The sequence below is a fragment of the Tetrahymena thermophila genome, assembly GCF_000189635.1.
Source record: "Tetrahymena thermophila SB210 genomic scaffold scf_8254607, whole genome shotgun sequence".
In the NCBI taxonomy this organism is placed as follows: domain Eukaryota; phylum Ciliophora; class Oligohymenophorea; order Hymenostomatida; family Tetrahymenidae; genus Tetrahymena; species Tetrahymena thermophila.
The window spans coordinates 201,837-228,052 of NW_002476377.1; the positions used below are offsets into that span (position 1 = coordinate 201,837).

Genomic DNA, 26,216 nt, shown 5'->3' on the forward strand with positions numbered 1-26,216 from the left:
GGTACTTTTGAAGAGATTTGCTGCTTCTTTTAGTTTAGTTTAGATTGATTTCTTTTAGTTACCATTTACCAAAAACATACCTACTTACAAACCTACTTGTATGCTGTGCTATACTCGTTGTTGTTGTAAATGTATGTTTGTAGATTGCTCGCTTTTTCTAGTAGGAAGGCAAGCGTATATGTTTCGGTGTCCTGTATGAAAATACGCTCCCTCTTTTCCCTCTTTTTTCCACCCCACAAGTAATAGCAAGTCTATCTTACGGCTTTGCTACTTTATTTTAATTTAATTTAATTTTAATTTATTAATTATTTAATATATGTCTATTATATAATTAATATAATTAATAATAATATTAATAATAATAATAATAATATTTATTCTGTATTTTTATGTTTATATTTTTTTTTTCTTATGTGTTGCAAAACACATTTCTTTTTTTTTTGAAAAAAAATCAATCAACTCATTCATTCATTTTTATTTAATATTATTTCTTTTTATTATTATAATTTCTTCTTCTTATATAATTCTTAAAATTATTCATAGTTTTTTATTTAATTTTTCTTAGTTTTATTTACTAATTTCTTTTTAGTAATCTAAACTGACAAAAACTACTTAATAATTATACACAAAATCATTATGAAAAATTTTTACTTTTTTTAATTTGAGTATTTTTTATAAAAATTTATTTATAATAATGGGATACATTCAATCATAACATTAAAAATTTTGCAGAATCGCTAAAATTTTTTTTTTAATATGCATAAAAAATTGGGTAATATCTGCTTGATCTAACCCTATTATAAACTACATGATGAAATATATTGTAGAATAAATATAAAAATAGATAAAGTTATTAATTCATATTTATATTATTTAGATTAAATTTTCAAAATCAAAATAATTAATTTATTTATAAAAATAAATTTGGCTCAAAATAAATAAATGAAATTTATAAAAGTATTTAAAACTCAACTTGAATGAATGATTTTTAAAAATAATTATAAAATGAGTTTTTAGTAAAATACTTAATTAAATAAATCCTACATGTCAATATTGCGTATTATGTATTATCATACGTGACAGTAAATAAATTTATACTTTTAGTATAAAAATTAACACCGTATATTTATTTCTAAAATAGATGAATTTAAAATCAAAATTTTCTGCTATCTACTATATCTTCCAGAAAGAGAGATATTTAATATGTCTATTTTATATTTAAAACTTATCTGATTCATGCTTACTTTTAAAACCAAGTTGATGTTTCATTTTAAAACTTGAAACAAAAAAATATTTTTTTGCTATGTGTGTGTACACACTTTTATTTATTCATGCTTAAAACTGCTGTCTGTATGAATCTATCTGAAATAATTTATTCATTTTTGCTTATTTCATAACTTTATATTTTAATGGATTTATAGAATCAAAAGTTAAAAATAAATATATTTAATTTTTGCAAATATGGAACATAAAACAAACAAACAAATAAAATATTTCATTTAATATATTTTTGAGAATTTCTAATACTTTCATTTATTTTTTGTTAGATTTGTGGTGACTTAGGCATATTAGAATACAATTTAGGTTATCTTACTAAAATTTTTAATAGAATATGCTTAATATAAAATTTAAATAAAATTGAATTGTACTTGTTGTAGGCACGAAGAATCCTTTAGCATCTTCTTATTGAATTCCTGTTATTGCGTCTGATTTGAGCTTACATATTAGAGCTAAATCTTTATTCCCTAACCTTTAATAAATTTATGACTATATTAATAAGGCTCTCTTTTTGAGGGATTAGCTTAATGTAAATCTGGTTGGTTAATCTATTTTAGAAATTTTTGTTATTCAAATAATATCTCATTTTTAAAATTTTACCTTTATCTTATGTGAATATACTTAACTCTTTAGAATCAAGCTTATCTCCCTTGTAAAAGGAGCAATTTTTATCTTCACGTCTCCTAAATTAATATCTAACTATATACCTTGAAAGTCTTCTCCAAAGTCTATTTATTTTATCATGGTCAGCATAACTAACCTATTTTTATAAAATATTATTTCTTAATGGAGATCTTTAAAAAAGTCTTTAATTACTTTGATGATGGATTTTAAGTATGGGAAATTTTCTTTTAAGTAAAAGAGGAATTTTTTGATATAATGATTCAAGGTAATAAAAATATTTGATAGTAAATATAAAACGATGAAAGAATTCACTAAGGCTAACACTATATAGGATAAAATTCTTATTGCTCTGTATTCATCATTATTTAGTAGCACACCTAAAATGAGACTAAAGCCTATTACATTATTGACCTTTATTTCAGCCTATAATTAAAATATAATATTATAAAACGCTAAACATAAAAAATTCTTATTATAGAATAAATAGTAACTCAGATGATTGATTAATATTTTGAAAATTGCGTGCAAAAGTAGTTTAAAATATACTTTAAAAAACAAACAAATTCAAGCAATTAATTATTTTTTCTCTAAAAGGAAATAAGAAATTATCTAAAGACTAAATAAATTAAATGATGAAGGGGTGAGTTAAAATGACAAAATAACAATACTTAAAAATAAATATATTTCTTTGTTTGAAAGAATTATTATAAAATTTCCAAATTCAACAGAATTTAAGATTCTATTATAATTTTCAAGGTGTGAACTTAAAATAGCATTTGTGATAGATAAGTTGATAATGATGTAGAAGAAATAAAAAAGAAATTTCTTCGGTAGCATTAGAAGTAGAAAAAATCTTAGAATTCCATTTTTAAAAGTTTTAATTTTACAACTTGTAATCGAGTCACGTAGAAGAGAAAGAGTAAGTAAAAAAAAATATTAAATAAAAGTAGAAAAATTAAATTTTAGCAGTAGAGATAAATTTTTTTTTTACTGTTAAATTTTTAATTAATTTATTTTAGGTGAAAAAAAATTTACTTAATTCAATTGACCTCTTATATAAGGATTTATCTTGCTAACAACATAACTATATATGATGTTTATGAGTAAGACCAATATTCCTTTAATAGCTATATTAGAGTAGAAAATATTCATAATTAGAATCATTATAACCCTTGTTTCTAATTTTAAAAGTTCCCAGTAGTAGAACTTTTCAGTGTAACCCAAGCTAAACAAACTATAATCAAATCTTACAGATATTTTTTTCAGTCTTTTCTGTTTATTTTTCCAAATTAATATTTTTAAAAATGGCTTCAAAAAAATTACCCTGTTTTTATTCATTAGAGCAAATACTCCTAATGGAATAATTACAGACACTATTACTAGAGTTGGAACGATAAGATTACTGATATAGTATAAATGCTCACTTGTGTAGCATTCCATAGATAAGTTGCTTAGAATATATTTATTCTATCCAAATTTCCTACAGAAAGTCTTGTATTTTAAAAATGTAAATTGTAACTAAAGTGAAAGATTAATTAATCAACTAAGTTACTAATCCGCTTGCAGAACTGACAACAGGAGAATGGAAGAAAATAAAACTAAAGGCTAATCCCTAAAAAATATTTTTTTTAAAAAATGTAAAAATAATTTTTATAATCAATAATTTACTATTGATGTCAAGAATTTCATGGGTATTCTATGCAACCTTAATACTTTCAAGATAAAGCAAAAGGAAATATAAAGAATGAATAAAATAAAAGGTATTATAATCATCCAACTAAATTTATAATAAACTAAAGGCATGTTTTAGTTTCTCTTTGAGAGTTAGCAATCTAAGCTAAATATTATTCCTTATAAAGGATTAGCAACATAGTTCGATGCAGTTTACAAATCACCTTGCACATCCAAATTAAATTACAGTAAAAATACAATTAAGGAAAAGTAATGAATGAACAGTTTAACATAAATAGCTGCGAAATCTAAAGAATAACTTTAATTAATTGAAAATTAATTTTAAATATTTCAAATAAATATATAAATAATTTTTACCTTCCTTTACTACTAACAATAGCGTTACATTCCACTAGCATATCAAAGTAAACAGATGTTGTTATAAGTTTAAGCGTTCTGAATTTTTATACATAAATGTTAAATAAATAAACAAGTAAGTAATTCAAATAATTTTTACTTTGAAACAGTGAATGCGATTATTATGATTATAAGGAATGACAATAAAATGGAAGACGATGTACTTGACTTAGTGTCTGAACAAAGAGTGCAAATGAAATTTGATTTTTAGCCATATCTTTATCCCCACTATATTACACGAAATAAACTTTAATTTTTAGATAAAAAATGTTTAATTTACCACTGAACCATCTGTATCGCATACTTCACATAATGCTCCTATGTATCCTTAATCGCAATAAAAATCTAATTTGTTTTGATCGAAATCTCCGAGTCTGTTTCCAACACAGTTTTCTGGTTTACTCTCACAATAGAATATATCATAGCTACTTTAATCTGATCTCCAATATCCTGGTGGAAGTCTCACTTAAGAGCCACCTTTTGAATATATTTGAAAGAAAATATTAAAATATTTTAAAGGAGTTAAATAATTTTATATTTAAAGTAATAAAATAATCTCAAATATGAAAGAATGAATACTATTTATATAAATTAAATAAAGCTAAAAATAATTATTACCATCACAAACAGCTGCTGAACCGTCACTAAAGTAAGGGCATTCTCTGCATGATTCTCCTGCAACCAAAGAGAAACTACCTGATCGACAAGTTTAGCAGGTTTAAAAACCATCTTAGTCTGGTTTTTATTCTTCTCCTAAAATACAAGGGCGGAATTCGACATTTAAATTATATTCATAATTTGTTATGTTTTTAACTTGTTACATTAGGCTTGAATAAATAGTTAGACTGACATTTTTATTTAATTATTTCACTGTTAATTTCGATTCTGAAAAATTAATCAAACCTCCATATCCATTTTACATTTATGCTGTTATTTTGTCTATTTTTATCTCTTTACTTGTTGAATTAGCTTTTTTGAATTGAAATTATAATTAAAATATTTAAGTTGATTGTCATATTCATAAATTTAAAATTCTTTATTGCCAATTCAAGTTTAAAAAATAAGTGAATTTTTATGTAATTTTCATTTAATATATTGAATATTTATTTAAAAAATTGTTTTATTGTCTTACTGATATTTATTGAAACTAAGTAAGGATCTGTTATTTAAGGACTAACTGTGTATATTTGCTTTATAACAACATTATCTTAATCTAGAAAAGCCAAATAAAAGCTTTCTGCCATATTTCCACTTGATACTGTTATTGAATCTGTGTCATTAATTTAGTAAGTGCCTATATTCAATTGATAATAACTGATTAAGAGTATTATTGAAAATTATGATTTTACTTGGATTTATGAGTTTTAATTTTTAGGGAAATGCATAATAATCTTTTCCATATTATTAAGCTTAATTATTTGATATTATATTTTAATATTTTATTGATTGAAATCTTGGTAGGATATTGTTGCCATATATACCACCTCCTACTTAAGCATAATTGTTGTATAGTTAAGAATATTATAAAGTAAATGCATAGTTGTCCACATATATTCCTCCTCCTAAAAAGGCTTAATTAGATGAAATTAAAGTGTTGTTAATAACTAAATTCTGCACACTATTTAAATACATAGAGCCTCCGCTCTTAAGTGCCTTTAATATAATATTTAATATAAATATTGAAAATTATAATAGTGAAAAATATTACTTTATTTGAAAAAAATTAGCAGTTTTAAATTACTGGCATTGACTGCATACCTATTTACTGTAAATATAATGAACCTCCATTCTGAGATGTGTTGTTTTAAAACAAGGAATTATTGATTGTTAAAGAATCTGAAAATATATAAACGTTCCCACTTACACAATTTACACATTAAATATTGCTAAATTAACTTGATATTATTTGTAAATTAGAAATCTAGAACAAGCAGATAGAGCTATTTATTTTAAGTTAAAATTAAAACAAAATAAAAGAAAAAAAATTTACCAATAAATTTATTAGCTAAGCTAAGCCCTTTGCACATTCATGTTTTCATATTATATTGATTATAATTTTGTGTAGTTAAACAAAGAGTTAGAACTTAAATCTTGGTTCATAGATATTGTGGTATTTTAAATGAAATGACTGATGGCATTATTTATAAAAATAATTTAGCTATTCTAAATCTAAAAGGTACACTAAGTTATATTAAAAACCGAGAGATATATCAAATAGAATAAATTATACTGCTAATTTATTTATGAGTTTGCCTATATATATATATATTTTCATACTTTACTATTAAAAAAACTTAAATTTTAAAAATAATTTTACTCTTTTGCTTAATTGATTCATTACATTTTAGTCTTCAGTAAATTAAGACTAACTCAGTAAAATTTTAGTCTACTAGTTACCTTGGATATTAGTTATCTGATAGAGAATTATTTTCCCGTTGTGTGCATAATTATTGCTGAAAGTGCAGGAAAGTATCTGCATTTAAAGATTATTTACGGGCCTTTAGAATAAAATTATTAATTATTATTTAATTTAGTTATAAAATATTACAAAATGAAAAAGATGGCAGAGTCTTGATAAGCGTAGTTTTAGATAAATTAGGTGTTAATTGCCTAAATCGTAATACTTTGTTGAATGATTGAATTTACATACATAAAACCACCAGAGCTTTACTCTGAGTAACAACCTTAGATAACTGAGTTTTAAATTTACATGGTAGCTAAGTTGTTTGGAAATACGCTAAAACAACCTCCTTAAAAGGCCTATGTGTTTTGTATATAAGAGTTGTTGATGAGTAGAGAATTCACCACGATTAAATAACCAATTCCACCATAGGTTTAAAATGCATTCACTTTTGAACTAGGGTTGAAGTTATTATTTGTAAAGTTAGAATTTTAAATAATTAATGAATACACTTCAGAATAAATTAAACCAATTTAAGAAGTAGGGTATTGGTTATTTATAAATGAACTATTATTAATTGTAACTGTAGAAAACAAGGATTGAATCATCAAACCTAAGTTACTGCTTAAGCTTTATTGATTGTTCGGATTGACATATATGTTATTCTATAAAATTATCTGTGAAAAAGTAAGTTATAGCTAAGAAGACTAAGCATTGACACAAATTAAAGAAATTTATGAAAATTATCTTGATAAATTTAACTAACTAAGACTGATATTTAAATTACTCACTAATACAGTTATTTGTTAAAGAGAAATTTAATTAGCTGAATTATAAAAGTAATTCTCATTATTAGTAATCAATTAAATAGCACTTTAGACATAATTGCAATTTATAGAAGTTATATTATTTATCTATAAATACTACCTAGGATTGATAATCTACATTATTGAAAAGCTCATTTAACTCAAGATGTCATTTTGAATAGCTATATTGTTTATTAGAGTGGTCATAGTATTTTTTATTTAAATAATTGGTATGTTGTCATTATTAATTACTTAGACACCAGATAAGTTGACATTATAGAAGGATTAGATCTATTTTGTAAATATTATTTGTTAATTAAAATCCTCAATAATAAATTAAAAATAGAATTATCAAATGTATTTTAACATCTATTTAAAAAAATTTTTCTCATAATTATTTGCTTTAATTATAAATTAGTATATTCTGAATATTGGAAACTATAAAAAGTGCATAAGTTTTAATTAAATATTCTAAAAAATATAGCCAAAAATCTTAAATATAATAATTTATTTTTGAGCAATAATCAAGTTTAAAAACAAAAAATATTTATTTTTTATTGAGTAACCTTAAAGATTTTAATTGTATTCCAAAAAGATTAATTAAAGTAATTGTTAAAAAAAATATTACCAAAATGTATGAACCTTCTTACAAATAAGGATTTAAAAACAGATTTTTGGAAATAAGCACTCCAGAAACTGCTACCTGAGTTTATGAATATATCATAGTGAATAGCCCAATATTAATAAGGATACCATAACTATTTGTATTGGTTGTTACTGGCATAGTAATGTTATTACTTTGAAAATTTATATTTTAAATGTTGAAGGCTAATGAGTTTGAGCTCAATGTTTAAATTTGTGCTACATTAATTGTTATAGTGTTGATAAAATAAGTCATATTAAGAAGATTTTAAAAGATATTCAAGTTGGTTAAGGACATTTTGCTTGACTAGAAAACAGAAGTATTATTAAGGGTACAATTTTAAATAACAACTCCTTAAATATTTAGTTATTAAATTAAAAAGAAACCAATCAAACCTTAAACATCAGACAAAATAGAATTTTATAATAAAATCTAAGAAAAAGATGCTTGAGTCAAGCTTGGTAATTAAAAAATCTATGATTCTAATGAAATTGAAGAAGATTGGCTCATAAATGTTGCGCCCGAAAGAAATTAGCTTTGTGAAATAGTGATATTTTGTACTGCTATGCTAAATTAAGTTGCTAATGGTATTGAGATCAATGAAGCTTGCTATGAAAGCATGCAGTTGCTAATGACTAAATTTTAGATATTAATGTTGAAGAAAGAATCAATATACCCATTATAGATTTGTCCTATTTGTATAAAATCATTTAATTGCTAGATTTTGTTTTAAAATATCACATTTATCAAATTTAAATTTTATGGAATCTAAGCTAAATATATCAATGAGTTAGTATTATTGATGTTGTTGGATTAAATAAACTAAACATTTTGCAATTCAAGAGAAAGATCTTGTTGAGTATTATCTAACTTTGTGTTTAGCATAACTTTAATACCATTATTCTAAAATTAAATGTTTAATATATTCACTTAATTGAACCCTTATATGACCATATTTTACCCTAAGTTAAAAATAGCATTGCCATTTTGTAATTTCAACTTTCCATTTTAAATGATGTAGGAATTTAATTATAAATTGTAGTTTTTTAAGCTGTTAACATTTTAGTATAAATTGCTAATCAAATTCATACTATTCATCTTGCAAACTCCATTTTAATTGAAATAAATATTAATTGAAATATTTATAACACCTTTTTTTTTAAGATTAAAATTTTTCAGTGTGAAATAATTATTTCAATAATTTAAGGTAAATAAATATAATAAGTTAAATAATTTCAATGAATAATTTAATACCTATTTCATTTAAGATGTATTAGTGCATAAGAATATCACTTTAATTAGTATTGAATGGGAGAAATAAATCTTAAGACTATGCTATTAAGTTTTCAAAAATGAATGGATCTTATGGAGTACCACTTCCTACATAATTAAGGTCGAATTAAGTACCACAAATTACGAAATAATCTTTTGTAATTTGGCTTGCAAAGCCCATTTAAGAATCAGCAATTACACATTTTTAAATAGCTTAATTATACATGATAATTGGTTTTTTTATTAAATATTCAGATAAAATAGAACTAGATTGCACTATTACATTTTATCTGCAATTTAAGCATTAGCTTTAATAAATGTTAAAATCTATTTACTGACTCATACTTGAACTTTGATTTCCAGTGTATATGCATGTTTAACAAGTAAGGGGACATAATTAGCAATCCTATTGGTTGGAACTTGGGTTTATTAAGAAATTAACATCAACTGTGATTTAATTTGTTGATGTTAGATAGAATTGAGAGTTTAAGAAATTCAAATAATCTTATGTAAGAATGTAACCATTAGAATTGGTGCAACTCAAACACTTGGCGTATGTAACTGTAGGGGAAATTTATTAAGAAACACATTAATTGCAAGAGTTACCACAAATAGGCTCACAAATTTATAGAGACTAATTTAAAATATAACCTTGCATGCATTAAGTACATATAACAGATGCTGAGAACATTTTTAGATAATCTATTCTCTAACTATCGGTCAAAACCGTACTAAACTAAGTTAAATAACTAAAAATAAAATAAATAAATGATTTAATTAATTAGATTTTTAATATCAATAAGAATTACTTATAAAAATAAATTTTTACCTTGTAAAGCTGAAATATTTATTTCCTTCGTAGCAGCTTTGACAGAATTATGGGCAGCTTTTACAGCCAGAAATGCTTGGTATATTTACTGTTAAAAGAGTAGGCTAAACTTTGTTAAGGTAATCTATATTTCCACTTTAACTATTGACACATATATTGCTATCATTTAAATAATATCCTTGCTTGCACATCAGGCATTTCTTTGTGTAAACATTACATAAAGCACACTCATTCATACAATTTTAAGAGTTTTAGTAATCATAAAATCCTTATGAACACTACAGGCACTAGTTGTAAGATGTTGTTGTTGCAGAGTTTCCTGTTTTTTTATTACAAAGTTAACAGTTAAATAAGTTATTTAAGCAGCTCCCTGTACATAAATTCTATGTATTATCATAATACATTCCATTTTGACATATTTAGCAGTAGACTTTACCTTATTAGTTTTAAGCACAACTTTAGCAATTAGTAATTGAACAACCCTAAACACAAGATTTTTAATCACTAGAAAGAGTATATCCTTAAACACATTAATAGCAAAGGTGAGAAGTAGTAGCTTGACTAACTAAAGTTAAATTGAAGTATTGTTAATAAGTCATAGGCATCGCTTAGGTTCCAAATGCATCGAATTAACAATTTTAAATTTTGCTCACACAGTTTTACCCATCTGCAGATACTATGCTGTTTATGTCTATGCAACTCAAACATCTTTGTATAAATGAGCTTTTATCAAATAAGATGTTAAAAAATTAATTAAATTAGTTCATCGTGTATTCTATTAAGTTAATTCCTAGTAAATCAGAATATGTATCACAACTTGCACATGTTAATGAGCATTTCAAACATTAGGAAGAATTCTAAATGTCGATCGAGCTACCTTACATGCACTAAGTACATATCAAAACTTATTGATTTCCAGAATATAACTGTTAACATTATAAGCAATTGTTTCCACACTTTACACATGTTCCATTACTTTATAGTGAATATCCAGACTAGCATTAGATGCACTATTTAGTTTTTTAATAGTAAAAAATAATAATTTTTAATATTAAAGTAAAATTACTGTTCCATCTTTGTTGCAAGCTGCACAACCTTAAGAGCAGGGACTTTAAGGGTTAATTTAAAGAGAGTTTCCAACAATTTAGAAATACTAAACACCTAACTGATTTAAGTTATTTGACTAATCCACAAATTAAGTACATTACATATTGCCAACCCTAAATTATCAAATAAATGTTAAATAAAGCTAAATTTTTGTTTAAAAAGTATGTACCAAAGTTAATCCTAAAGAAGACAATTCAAACAAGTATACTTGCAATTATTAGAACATATCTAAGAATTTTAGTCAAACATCGGGCAAGCAACACAATTTAACATGTTTGGAAGTAAGTAGAATCCATATCTACATACCGTGCAGATAAACTAGCTGGGGTTCTAGAAAGAGGGGATGCAAGAAGTGCAATTTATATCACATTCTAAAAAATTTTTATTCTAAAAATTAATCTATGTGTAATCTTTATAACTATAGCCTAAAGCAGTGCTTTGTACTATTAAAAATAAAAATTTAGAAGCTATTCAATTTAATTATATTACCTTATTAACAGTTTCCTGAACTTAGCATTATGTAATTTAAAGGGCAAATTTAGCACTTACCACTTGTTACGGATTAGCATAATCCATAAATATCACTACAATATACTTAATTTTACTAATTATTTTAGAGATCTTATCCTTTACAAGTACTTAAGTCTAAAGTACACTATTTTAGTAATTAATTAATTTTAATATAAATTCAATTATCAAAAATATGGAAGTAAAACTTAAGTTAAGGATGGAATATATACTTGCTTCATTTAATTTAAGTAAACAAATCAATAGAAAAATATTTTAATCTAAAATAAAAATATTTACTTAGTTAATTGGCATATTACATTAGACACATTTATAGGGATCATCTGGCTAACATATTTGGCAGTAATTAGGGCATAATATAGAATTAAAAATGGCTGAAGCTACTAACCCTTGTTAATTGACTGAGGTTTAAGAATTTATTTATATGTTTTAAGATAAAATCTACATTACAGGATTATATTACTCAGATAGCCCGAATGAAATAACTCCATTATACACAAAGCTGTTGATTCCACCGAACCAATTCAAATTATTAGGAATATATTTAACAGCACCCAAATTTAATTACTGCTATAGATTTTTTTGACCTGTCATATTGTCAAAATAAATGTTTGAATTACTGTTTATTTATGTGCTATAAATTGTTGATGGCATTTACAAATTATTCCCTATTCCTATCCATCCAATAGCCAATTAAGAATAGTAATCATTTGTAATTTAGCATTCTATATCTAATTATTATAAAAGTAAAAGTTCATTCAATGAAATAAATAAATTAATTAATTAATTATTTTACTATTTGTAGATGAGTTGAACTGGCAAGAAATCAAATTGAATGGTTATTGTTAAGAATTCATAGATTTAGTATAACCCTAAATGAATAGTATAATGCTCTATGTACTTAACTAAGGGGTTATGCTGAAAACATACTTATTCTTAATTTAATAAAAATAAATTTATTTTTATTAAATAACCTATTAAAACTCTAAAACAATTTTTAGAATATTTAAATCTATCAAATAAATTAATTTATTTATTAAAAATTTTTATTAATTTATATTATTAGATGAAAGTCTTACTTAGTTTAAATATTCTTAAATTGTGTAAGTTTAATAAATTAATTTTACAATTTATGAAATAACGTTTTAAAAATAATTAAATATTTACTCTAGAAACAGGAATACTTGTAGATGAATTCCAAATAACTTATCCGCCATCTTGAATATTGGGATCACAGCTAGCAATATACCTGTTAAATTATTGACATCATTAATTTGCAAATTGTTCAAACAAAAACTAAAAAATATTCTTACTTAATAGCTAGACTTTAAAGTTTGCCTTAAAATAAAACATTTAATAAAAATGAATTTGATGTAGGCTCATCTGCATACATCATTACAGATTGGGTCTAAGAGGAGGCATGATAGTTTTCTTAGACGTTAACAATGCTTAGTTATATCATTGGGGTACAATTCAAAGGATATCTAAATATCACTCTCTAGCTATAGGTTAAAGAACTGCTTTAAGTAACTTAAATCTCTCCAATATTTAATCTCTTATTGGCTACAAATGCTTTTTTTACAATTTTTAATTAGTATCTTTACAGTAAAAAATTATTTCTTACATGGACAATATGAAGTTTCTGGTAAATCAAAAGTGTGAGAAGGGCATTAACATCTTGGAGGGTTGTTTATTCTATCCGTTGAACAAGTATAGCATTGTGATGGTTATAAAGGATTACAGGTTTGGCACTTCTTATCGCATAGTTTAACGAACTATAAATAAAACAACTTTGTTTATAAGAATAAATAGTATTTTTTAAAGTAAGTTACACTTAAGATTATTGAATTTTATTAAAGTTAGTTATTATTTAAATCTGTAGTTGAAGATGAAGGTAAACAATTTCCTTCATACCTATAATAAGCACCCTAACATGTAAAGCAAATTGGTTACTCAGACCCTATTACTATTGCGCAATTGCTAACTAGTTGATTGACTTTATTAACATAAACTCCACTTGATACAGAGAAAAATCCTAAATCAAAACTTCCTTAAGTTGTACTGAAAATAATTTAATCTGAACTATCTTCTTAATATACAGTAGAAGTGAATGATAGATTCTCAAAAGAATTATCATCTAAATAGAAATCAATTTACTGTGAGCTTGTTACTAAGTTAGGGTTTTACTTGAACACCATAATCTATTAAAAAATTGATTTAGAGAAAAATAAAAGAGAAATTTTTTATTTACTAATCTATGGAATTAACCTAAATTTAGTAGAGTTAAGGAGGTTTTTACACAATCAGAGTTATTAGATAAACAAACTTAAATTTAAAATTAATTGTTGCTTCCTGTTGTTAACAGCTGAACTGTTAATAGCTGTTATTGATTAAATTTGCTTAATCTTTGAAAGAACGCCATATTATTTAAATATGTATTAACTCTTAATTGCATAGATATTGTGAAGCTACTTGGGTATTAACTGTTTGCAAACTTGAAAGGCGATACTTAAAGTTAGCTATAACCTTAAAAAGAGAGTATTCCTCTAGAGCTTAATTGCACCTAAGGAGTTGAAAACTCACTCAGCATTCCATTATTCCTGTAGCCGCTTAGATCAGTAACAATATTCCCTTAATATTAAATTTGTTTATTTTTTTAGTTATTAAAAATGAAAATTCAAAAAAAAAATGGAGCATTTTTTTTGAATATTAAAAAATAAATATACCTGAATACAACTAAAAATCATAGTGGAGAAGGAGCCTAGCTTAGCCTTAATACTTTACTAAATCTTTTAGGTCATAAGAGTCATTTGAATTCTATGTTCCAGCTACAAAAACTACATTTTGTATTGATCCACACATATTATATATAGAATTTCCATCAGAAATATTAAGTAGAATTAAGTTAATAATTGTTATATCGTACGTTGGAGGATTATTAACATTTAAAGTGAGAGCATTAGAAAAAGAAGAGTCATAAATATTCAAGACTATCGCGCTTTGCTAAAAAGATAAATCAAACATACTATTTTTACCATTTAGATTTAGATTAGAAACATCAAGGCTGTTTGAATCTACTTAATTTAGTCTCATTTTGACATTACTTAGATCATTTTGTATCAATAATTCATATATCATATTTCCATTACCATCTTTCAATGCTAATATTCTCTACCAGCTGCTAGTTGCTGAATTACTTTGTAAGTTAGCCAGGAATTTTATTGAAAAGTTTTAATCTCCAGCTACTTAGGATTTTGGAATTTAATTTCCTGCTTAGTTAAATAATAAAACATCTGAATTAGTCAAAACATCAGTGCTACATAGGCCTGCTATAGGTTAATCAATTAATTACCTAATATTTTAAGAATTGGCTCTTTTTAGATACACAGTTAAGCAGATTGCAGCTATTATATTACAAAAAAGGCTATTTTTGAATTTTAAGCCCATAATTAATTTAATTGTATACTAAAACCTAAATAAAAGTAAAATGTTTTCTCTAAATTTAAAAAAATCTGAAGACTATTCTTAATTTTGCAATTTTTAAAGCTAATTTGTTTGTTTGATTGTTTTATTGTTTTTTTTAATATATTACTTATTATTAGCAAAGAGAAATTAAGTTAAGTAAATAAATAAATTTTTACTGTATATAAATAATATAAAATGAAATTTGACTTAAATAACTCTTTTTATAATTGTTGTTTCACTGATTCAAGTAAAAGTTAATAAACCTTAAAAATTTAAAAATAGTAACAGACATTTAAATCAAATATCAAATAACAATTTTCCAAATACCAAAAACAAAAAAACATTTAAAGTAAAAATTTCTCATTGAAATATTAAAAATAAAATCATTTGTAAAACTTTTATTTTAAAAATCCTTTTCATATAATTGAATATTTTAAATCAGTTTGTCATTTTATCAAAAAAATATTTCCGTTATAAACAAGCAAGAAAAATTAATTCTAAAATTTAATTAAATTCCACAAAATTAATTACAATTAAAAGCATTTAACTTAATTATATTTTACACTTAAGACACAAAATTTAATTACTCATTAAGTTAATCATTTAAATACTCTTTTTATTTTTTCAAAATTATTTCGCTTAAAAAACAATTTCTTCTAGTTTAAAAAACCTATTTCAAATTTAAAAAGTTATTTTCAAAGAAATTTTTTTAATTTAGTAAAATTATTAATAAAAACATCATCACAATGAAAATATATTTTTGTTATTTATTTATACCTTTAAAATTAGATGACTCACATTTTAGGTAAAACTTTTGACATTAACGTAGATTAATTTAATTGAAAAATGCAAACTTAAATAATCATACAAATCTTTTATTATTAAAAGCAAGTTAGTTATTTAATTAATTTATTAAATAAAGTTTTAATGCATTTCTTTCTATTTGTAATTTATTATTTTTAATGGAATGAAATTTACAAATTTATAAAATATAAATAATTTAAAATATTTTTAAGAATATTTTTGAAATAAAATCTTTTTATTTAAATTTATGAAGTAGTTTATGTTAATGTTATTATTATCGATATTTGATTCAGTGAAATACTTAATCAATAGGAGATATTTTATAATCTGGCTAATTTTTTTATTTAAACTGCCAAGGAAAATAAAATAATATTAAAAATAATTTTGAGTTACTTTTACAAATAATTCAAAAATTCAGTTTGATTTTAATGAAAAAGAGTTAGTTAGATTGAGTTTTATTTAAAAATAACTTTATTATTTTTTAAGATAATTTAGTTTTTTAAGTTAATTTAAAACATTATTTAAGTAAATGAATATTTGTCACTGTTAAATGAATTCATTTTGTTGTTCTTAATTATTAATACAGTTGTTGAAATTTAAATTTTATTTGTTCTAACTATTAAGCCTTTTTGCTTTTTATACATTTGGAGTGAATATTTCTCTAGGAAACCTGTTGTTGCTTGATCTTGCTCTTTGCTATTTATCTAATATATCATTTCCAGTTCCATCAAATTAGCTGTAGAAATCTTCATTTCTCTTACATGAAATAGCAGAAGAGACTTTCTTTTAAGCATAGTTAATGTAATTATTTTAAATATCAGATATTTATTTTTATTAGTGTTTTTAATATTTAGATCTATACTGCATAACCTCAGCTAAAGGAAAGTTATAATGAATTAACAATGTTCCTTAGTTCAAAGTATCTGCATTAGGTTTAGTTATTCCTTAAGAATTATTCAATCCGAAGTTCGTAGTTATAACTGGTATGTTAATTATAGAATTAGGGTTTTAACTTGATAACATATCAGGCCCATCAGTTGATAGTAATCCTGAGTTGTTGTATAATTGTATATTATTTATTTATTTTTATTAATTTTAGTCAATTTAAACGCCTTCCAAAGAATTTCTTAATGGACGTTGATTATTATTTTTATTTGGAAATTGTGACATTAAGTCGTTCTTTTAATATTTTAATTAGGTACATACATTAATATTGTTAATATTGTCATTTAAACTTATCATCAATTGCTTTTAATTATTTTTCTTTTAATTTTCAGTTATTTGTTCTTAACCAAATCTACCTGTCTCTTCAAGAATTTAGTTATTTGCTTAATCAGCTTAATCTGATTCATTGTTTGAAGGCTTTTCTTGAGCGTTTGTTTCATTGTTTTTGCTTAAAAGACTCTTTTTAAGAATTTGTGAGGATGGCTCATTTTGTTAGATGTTATTTTCTAAGATTGTTTGTCTTATTTAATTTGCATTTAAAGTGTATCCAAACTAACCAGCTTTGTTTTCAGTAAAGTTGAGATTTTAGTTTTAATAATTTTTATTGCTTGGTTTTATGACATTCTTTTAGGTATTAAAAGTGAATTTATCGATACATAGTTAAATAGGTTGTGAATTCTGATTTAATTAGCTGTTGGGTTGTATTTTTAATGAACTTAATGTTATTTTTTTAGATTAATTATTATTCAAGCTTTCGTTTCTTGATTTATTTTGTTAATCAAGAGAAGGAAGACAAATGTCACTAAGTTTTTTTACTTAGTTTATACTAGAAAGCTAGTTATTATTCTAAGTTAAACTAGCTGCGAATGTTTATTATATCTAATTAATCTATTAATTTAACATTTATTTATCACTTTTAAGAGCAGTTGTGCATTGAATTGATGCAATATTTTTAGAGTTTTAGTTATTTTTAATTTAAGTAAAGCGAAACCTATCTGCATTATTAACACCATTATTTTATGTACTAGTCTCTAAAATATCAAGAGATTCATTTCTCTTGCCTTTTTACTTTAATACTAATAAGTCATTCTAATTTGTGCTTAAATTTCTCTGTTTATTATCAGAGTAATATTAATTAGAGATAAAATCATCATTTCTCTAATCAAAGCTTAAATTGCATCTATCATTATTTCCTTTGATGCTCTTTAATTCCTTTTACAAGCAATCTTTAAATTAACCTTCAAATTAATTTGTCATCAAAAAAGAATTAGGTTTAGCAATTCTAGTATCTAAGTGATGGCTATTACTTCTATGATGACCTTAAGGTATAGGATAAGGAACATCGATTTGTTACTAACACTGCTAGTTTAGCTATCTTTTAATTTAGCCTACATAGTTCGAAGCTCTTTATTATGATAATTATGAGTTTTTAAGTTGATTTTGGCGATTATAATTCTTTTAACTTTATTAATTATTACTTGATTACTCTAGAAAGTGTATTCCTGTACCTAAATTATTAACTCCAGTATTGGGTAAACCTTAAGATAAGGAGTTATTCTTAGAGTGAGATATATTCTTTTGGTATAAGTTATGAAATTTCATTTAGTTTTTAGGAATTTGTTCAATTTATTCAAATTACTATCCTTCACTTAGAATATACTACTTGCTATTATTGTATTGATTGCTAAAAGAAAAATCAGGTTAAGTTTGAATAGCATTTGGTTCTGTTTGCTATTGGTAAACTTCTACTTAATTAGTATAAATCATTTGATTTTTTTATTAATATTAGGATTGTGGATTTTTTAGATTTATTTACTGATTTTAGCAGCTAGCTCTTCTAGATATATCCTCTACCTTTTAGGAGGTTATTGTATTTTTTTGATTAGATTAGCTAATATTGTATTAACCTACACAGTCGTTTAATCTAATCTTAGCATCATTCTAACTTTCATTATTATTGTCAGAAGAGCTCTTTTTCTTTATTAATTGTTGCTGCATTTAATATTGTGCTTCTTATTAGATTTCGTTTTGGTCATTTGTGGATATTTTATTAACATTTTTTTTAGAGGATTATTTTGGATAAAATGTGATATTTGCTCCATCATAATCTTTATTCTAATTCTAGTTGTGTTGCAAGGGCTTCTCAGTTTGATTAGAATTTTAATTTTATTTTTTTAAATGGTTAAGGATTAATTTTTAATCCTGTATTAATCCAACATTTATATTTGGTGCAGTTTCTAGACCTAATTTTCCAAAATAAAAAGAGATTTATAAATTGAATTGTTGGATGATTGAATTAAAAATATATGAATCAAACTAAATTAAATAATTTCACACTTTCTACATCAATAGTTTAGGAGTCTCTTTTTATTCCCTTATCAGTAAATTAATTTTCCTATGCTGTTTGTGCTCTACTGTAAATATTTTTTGTTTTCTATTTTAAATTCAAATTTAATTATTGTTTATATTCTCAATTAAAAACTATTGCTATTACCTACTACTAAGTAAGTGTGTTTAGAGAAACATCAATATTAACGAACTTATCTTCATTAATTAAGTCTTTTTTTATATTAAAAGAATTTGGCTAGCTCAACTTTTCTTTTAATAAAATAATATTTTAAATTGACTTAATTTTAAAAATAATTATTTAAAAATTTAGTAAAATTTCTTCATCAAAATATTAACGGATTTGTTGTAATTATTTTTAAATAATGTCTTTAAAAAAATAGTACTGTTAGATTGGTTGAAAATTTGAGTCTAATTTCTTCCTTCTTCAATATTATCCTAATAATTTTATGTAAATAATTATGTTTTTGTAAAAATAAAAATGATATGATTAACAAAAATTAAAAAAAGCCCTTCTAAAAAATTATTGGAAATTCATAAATTTTTATTGATTTTAAATTGAGAAACTATTCAGATAGATATGTTATTAAAAGAATTAGAAGTAGTTAGTTATTAGAGAGCTAAATTAGTTACTGATAAAAAAAATTTAATGATTAGTTAGTTTATTAGTTACTAGGATAATTTTATTATTTTCCAAATAAAATTAAAGTAGCATATTATTAAAGATAATAACTGACCCTTTTAATTAATTTGCAGTAATTAATATCTTTAGAGATAGTATGTATATTATATTCTTTGTTCTAATATTAAAGAGCTTTAATATCAAATGAAAATGGTTTGTTTTAAATTGCTTAAAATACTTTGAAATCGTTTAGGCTCTGGAATTGACTATTTAACTGATTTACTGCTTTATCAGAAGGACTAGTTTGTATTTTTTAAAGTTTTTTTTAACTTGATAGGTAGTTGACAAGACTATCCTTTGTGGTAGCACTGTTCTCTTCTCTACTTCTAGGTGTTTACAAATTGTTGTTGTTAAATTATTGGCCACTCTCCATATGCTTTGCTTGCATTTGTTAAATAGATGATTATCTTCTTTATTCATTTTAAAACTAATTTAAGTCTTTGTTTATCATGATATTTCTAACTTGGTGCTATTTTAACTAACTTTCTTTTTCCTAACTAGCAGATTTTCTTTCTTTTTAACTTATTGCTCTATCTTTAAGTTAAGGTAAAACTTAGCTATTCTTTAAGTCAATGCTTTATCTATAAATATTTTCCCTTGCTTAGGTGTTTGATTTATACTAATTCCTATTTTTTTAATTATTTATAATTACTCAAATTTTCTACCAAATTGAACTAATAATAAATGATAGTTTAGAAACTCATGCAACCAATGTTCACAAATCTATATAGGATAATATTTTACTGAGATTGTTAATTTGGCTATAAAATATTGGGAGCATTCACAGATGATTAAGAAAGGATAGATCTGGGATTATCCTACTGACTCATGAAACCGCTTCGATTTCCAAATTTATAATTAGAATTAATATTTTCCTTCTTAGTTTTAAAAATATTTAAATGTAAATAAGTAAACTTTGACTGCATTTTTTTTTCAGTTGGTAGTAAATAATGCTAACATAAAGTATTAAGCAAAAGTAAATAAGAGATATGATTTTCACTTTTACTAATAATAGAATTAGCATAAATAGCATAAATATATTAAATAAATTTGTAAACTCAGACATCTCAATTAAACAAATTTACTTGATGTTCGTCCTACAGCAATCCCAATGTGTCCTTGGGTTTGTCCATACCTTCTGAAAGTAAGTAAGTAAAATTCTCTAACTATTTAAATTAATTAATTAATTCTATCAGTATCTCTTAGTTTTTGTTTTTATAATTGTTTCTAATATTTTTAATGATTACTTATTATTTTTTTTGTTCTTCTCTGCTTTGTTTAATTGATTTCTTAATGATCACTTTCACTAATTTTTAATTATCTGATACATTTTCTAATTTTATCAATAATTTATTTTATGATGAAAGCTACCAAAGCCACAGACCAAAAAGTATAATTACAATAATAAATAAACTCGATTAACAAGGCTAACTAATCACCTTGACTAACTTATTGCTTTTTCCTATTTTTAATTAAAATACAGCTATATTGATTGATTGTGTTTTTAGTATTTTAACTACTCTCACATAGCAAATCATAAAAAATTACTGCATCATAATGAAAAGCTAACTATAAACTAATTTTGTGGTTGCTAATTAATAAAGTCGAATCTCATTGAAATAGTAAATACTTTATTATTGGGATGCTAAAACTCAAAAAAATAAAAAATAAAAATAATAAATTTCTTGTAATAATGGCCAATTATGAATTAATAGAAATATATATATTAACAGAATATAAATAGTACTTAACTGAATTATTATTTTTTTACTGATTCCCCTCGACGAATGCCTCAAATGTTTTTATTAATTTTAAATTATTCTACATAAATAAATATAAAAACAAATGTTATTTTTAAATTATTTTTTCATATAAACAAAAAAATTAAATCTTTAGTTTAACCTTATTTTATTGCTATTTTAACAAAAAATTATAACAAAAAATACAGTGTTATTTAATAAATCTATAGAGTATTAAGTAATATAAATATTTCATTTTTTAGCACTTTCTGGTCTTAGCATCCTTTTTGGATTCTATGAATTATTTACTTAAAGTGTATTTTTATTTTATGTTCCTCCGACAAAAAGTTATTATTATTATTGTTATTATTAGTTTTAAGTATTGTTTCGAACTATTTTGTTTGTAAATATTTTTAAAAAAGTAAAATTAATTTTTTTAAACGTTTAAAAACATATTTTTAAAATTATTTAAAAAACAAACACTGAAAATAAATATTGAAATTCATTAATTTTTATTGCTAAATTAAAATTTTAAAAAATCTAAATTTATTAATTTGATTGTTTACCTGAAGCAGTTTATGGTCTTTAAAGTTTTGTTGACTGAGGCATATTTGGCGTAGATGTATAATGAGCTATATTCCTAGTTTCAACAAACGATGTATTATCATTTGTTATAGTTAAATCTACTTTATAATTTTTTCCATCTGTTCCTCTTCCCTATTTATCAATTTTAAGAAAGAAATTGAGAATATAAACAAAAGCATTTAAACGAATTAAGTGTTTTGTCTATTCCAAAGAATTAAAATACTTAAAATATAACTTATTTCAATTAAATATATTCAAAATAAATATTTATGAATGTTACAGGGTATGTAGCTTGAAGATTTTTGGGTACTCCGCATGAGAGACATGCATTTAATTGATTGAAAGGAGTAAGTTTTTTAGTTGTGATAATGGAATTGATATCCCCGTGAGAGTTATTTTATTATAGAGCTTAAAGGAGCTTTTTGTATAAAATAATTAGATTGTCTATATCTTTTCTGCAATATCCAATTTGTTCACTATTTGTATTAACTTTTGTATCAACTATGGCAAAATCTTTAAGAACATCGTCTTAATCAGCCTTTTACTTCAGTTATTTAGCCATAGTTCCTATATCGAATTCTTTAAATATTCTCTATAACCTTTTTTCCAAATCTTTAATTGATTCCATTTTCTTATTGATATCTTTAACATCGGAAATTAATTTTCTAATTTTATCTTCATCATCACCTCCATTTCTATCTCTCATATTTTACATTTCATTCATTTATTATCTGAACTGATCCAAAAGCTCTTACATTCCATGGACTATTTATTTTAATTTTTTGATATTTTAACATTATTTTAGCATCTAAATGTATTGTATAACATACCTGAACCAGCATTTTAAATAGCAGAAGGTCTGTTGCCATTATTCATACCTGCTTCATAGACGCTTAAGTCGATATTTTGTAATTTTATTAATACATTCTTTTGTATAAAAAGTTAATTCATTTTTAACATTAAATTTGATTAAATACATTTTTGATATCATCTATGTCTATTTACTACTTTTTTAAGTCTTCTAATGCTCTATTTAGATCACCTTCTATTTGGCAAAGTTTATGTGGATCAACATTGTTTGTTAAAACTTAAATCTCTCCACCTTTCTTATTAGAACCTTAATTGTTTAGCAGCTGATTAGTCATATCTTAAATTCTTTAAGACTTAAATATATTTATTATATATTATAAATTTAATAGAGAATAATAAATAAATTACGAGATTTTCCTATAAATCATTTAACCTATCATCTATTGCTTTTATTCTTATATTCTATCTTTCGACTAATGGCATTAAATCTTAGGATTTTTCTAATTCTTTTTGTTTCTTTTAAAGCTCTTAGAGAGCAGCATTAACAACCTTTTTATAATCTTCAAATACAGGCTACTTAGTGCATGTGCTATTAACTCTAATTTGTATAATAAAAATAAAGCAACTATTTATGTCAAGAATCTAAATTACAAATCTTCTAAATCTTTTATTTGCTTTTTAACTTATTTTAATTTATCTGCTTGGCTATCTTCCATAATTTTCATTTTAGAAATAATTTCAGCTGAAAGTCTCTCAATCTTTTCAGTATCGCTTTGAGCTAATGTAATAACCTAATTTTTAATAATTCAAAAATAAATTAAGTTACATAACACACCAAATCAAATATAAGATTTAAATCTCCTTGTAACAATTTTTTTAAAACAATTAATAGAATTCTTAAATAAATGCTCATATAGTATTAATCAACACTCATAAATAATCTCTCTCACCTCTCTTCTGATTTTATCTTCGAGTGCTTTTATTGAATCATCAACATAATCTTCAGTTATTCTTTTCTTCATCATTTCTTCGCAATCCTATATTTTCCAAAGAGTCTTTTTTTCAATGGCTTAAACTTTGTCTTCAAATTAATTGATTTTAGACGCATATTTAGTGTCTAAATCAACAACTTTTTTTTCGAAATACTTTTTTATTTCTTCTATTTCAGTTGTTACCTTTACTTTCAGCTTTTTGTGCTTCTCCTTTACTTCTTCCTTGACAGCTTTTTTTTATATTTCTTTTTCAATCTACAAAAACCTAGCTGGAAATTCTAAGTTTGAATTATAGTTGTAAGCTACTGCGTATCCGAGTCCAGTTAATTTATTAAATATTTTATTTGTTTAGTTTGCTAAATTATCTCCAGTGTTTTCTGGTCTTACACTTTTAGCTATTTAATTCTTAACGATATTCGCTAAATTATTATCCATTATTTTTCCTCCCTCACTTATAATACTCAACTATTCTGGTAACACCTTCCTAGTCTCTCTAGTCTATATTTCAAGTTACAAAGCATTAATTAATTCTGCATGCTAATTTATTGTATTGCTAATCTTATCTAGAAACGACTTTAAGCTATCAAAGTTCAAATCGAAAGAAAAAAGTGGGTTTGTATTCACCTATAAATTTGCAGGCAATCTTGCTTTAAGATATAAATGATAAAATTAACTAAATTTAATTCTGACCAATAGCTTATCTTTATTAAAAGATAGAGTAAATGAAAAATATTTTACAGATTCCATCTTTATCTGACATAGTTTTTGGCTTTTTTTGACTTATTATATGATTTTTTTATGCAAATTATTATTTTATAGGATGGCTATATTAGCTAGCTAGCTTCAGCTAAATTAAATATAGATTTTAATTAGGATAATATTTATGTATACAAAATATATATTTGATTAATAGATAAATAACTCAATCAAAAAACCTTATTTTTACTTAATATTCTTATCTTTATTAATCTCTGCTATTCACTCATGAAATTTGCATAACTTTTTTTATCATTTAAAAAATACTCAGTAAAAAGAAATATCTTCATTTATTCCGTTTAAAATTTTATTCATCACTACCTTAAAATATATAAAATTTAACATGCACTATTTGCATTCAAAATTACATTTAATCTACAAATTTTCTGGTTTTTAAAATCTTCAAAAAAGTTCAGTAAAAATATAAATTATCATTGAATTTGCCTTTGTAAATCATAAAAATTCTTAAAAACGTAGCATGAATTTATTAAATTAATGGTTTCAAATATGCTTCTTGATTCAATTTAAATAAATACAACAATCATTTTTATTTATTAAAAATTATAATTTTCATTTTTAATATTTTTTTTAAAGAACTCTTATAAAATCATTTCTTAATTTCTACTTTTAAAGGATTTTAAAGAATATAAAGAAAGAAAACTTCAAATTATATATTTAAAAATAAAAAAGTTGCTAAGATTAATAGTAAATGATACTTTGATATACTATAATATGGAATAAATGACTAAAAAAAATAATTTTTACATTTTGCTTAATGGATATTTATTGTAAAACTATGAATTATTTTTTTTAAATTTAAGTAATTATTTTCAATTATATTTTTGTTAATTATTTTTTAAGGAATTAATATTTCATATTATTTCTTTCAAAATAAAAAGAACATTTGGACAAGAAAAGGAAGACTTTTGTTATTTAAAGAGTATTTCATTGAATATTTTTTTGTTAGATAAGTTTTATACAATTAGTAATAATATTTGAATTAATTTTTTTAAATCAATTTAAAATTTATAATAATTAAAATTTGCTTCTAAAAGAAAAATTGGCTTTGAAAATAATTAATATTTTAAACATACCTTTAAGACGAACATTTTTAATTTAATAAAAAAAAAAGTTAAAAAAAGAAATTTTTTTAGCTGTAGGTTATTTTGTTCAATTTTTATTTTATTGATAAGTTTTTTATTATTGGAAATAATATTCTAATTACTTTTTTAGTCAATATTTTTAATAATGCATATTCGCTTCTTAATATTATATTTTTATTTGTTTTAAAGTGTTATAAAATACTGAAAAAATAAATAAAATGGAAATCTTGATTTAATATAAAAAATATAATTAAAAAATTAGAAAAAATTTTTTTATTTAAAGACTGTTTTCTTGGATTTGCTTTTGTTAGAAAAGTTTTTTATTACTGTGGATAATATTTTATTTACTTTTTTATTCTATAATACAAATCTCTATTGAGAAAATAATTTATTTTGAAAAATATAAATGTGTA

At 23.3% G+C, this 26,216-nt stretch overlaps 3 protein-coding genes across 3 annotated transcripts; all 3 read right to left on the bottom strand. All coding sequences in view use genetic code 6, as the record gives it.

Annotated features, from left to right (window-relative positions):
- Positions 1-1,495: 1,495 nt before the first annotated feature.
- TTHERM_00439130 (transmembrane protein, putative) lies at positions 1,496-15,023 on the bottom strand (the record flags this gene model as incomplete). Its single annotated transcript, XM_001017810.2, has 32 exons — positions 1,496-1,593; positions 1,650-1,826; positions 1,879-2,038; positions 2,095-2,325; positions 2,938-3,174; positions 3,226-3,393; positions 3,455-3,514; positions 3,571-3,892; positions 3,952-4,029; positions 4,091-4,218; positions 4,271-4,467; positions 4,609-4,959; positions 5,123-5,284; positions 5,340-5,643; positions 5,699-5,930; positions 5,981-6,243; positions 6,308-6,488; positions 6,539-7,488; positions 7,826-8,991; positions 9,095-9,861; positions 9,942-10,951; positions 11,008-11,161; positions 11,218-11,491; positions 11,538-11,703; positions 11,856-12,307; positions 12,373-12,511; positions 12,744-12,825; positions 12,890-13,148; positions 13,201-13,351; positions 13,409-13,777; positions 13,828-14,207; positions 14,303-15,023. The coding sequence occupies 32 exons, from the start codon at positions 15,021-15,023 to the stop codon at positions 1,496-1,498; spliced, it is 10,389 nt and encodes a 3,462-aa protein (XP_001017810.2).
- A 1,362-nt stretch (positions 15,024-16,385) lies between these two features.
- Positions 16,386-21,356, bottom strand: TTHERM_00439120 (endo-1,4-beta-xylanase xylA, putative; the record flags this gene model as incomplete). The annotated part of the gene is made up of 7 exons (XM_001017809.2): positions 16,386-19,033; positions 19,128-19,224; positions 19,285-19,388; positions 19,523-19,574; positions 19,997-20,444; positions 20,563-20,696; positions 20,904-21,356. 7 exons carry the CDS (start codon positions 21,354-21,356, stop codon positions 16,386-16,388), a joined length of 3,936 nt encoding a protein of 1,311 aa, XP_001017809.2.
- A 453-nt stretch (positions 21,357-21,809) lies between these two features.
- On the bottom strand, positions 21,810-24,704 carry TTHERM_000439109 (Scp-like extracellular protein, putative; the record flags this gene model as incomplete). Its single annotated transcript, XM_012798050.1, has 9 exons — positions 21,810-22,039; positions 22,124-22,274; positions 22,423-22,907; positions 22,973-23,069; positions 23,120-23,305; positions 23,361-23,550; positions 23,604-23,743; positions 23,903-24,591; positions 24,683-24,704. The coding sequence occupies 9 exons, from the start codon at positions 24,702-24,704 to the stop codon at positions 21,810-21,812; spliced, it is 2,190 nt and encodes a 729-aa protein (XP_012653504.1).
- Between the last annotated feature and the right edge of the window lie 1,512 nt (positions 24,705-26,216).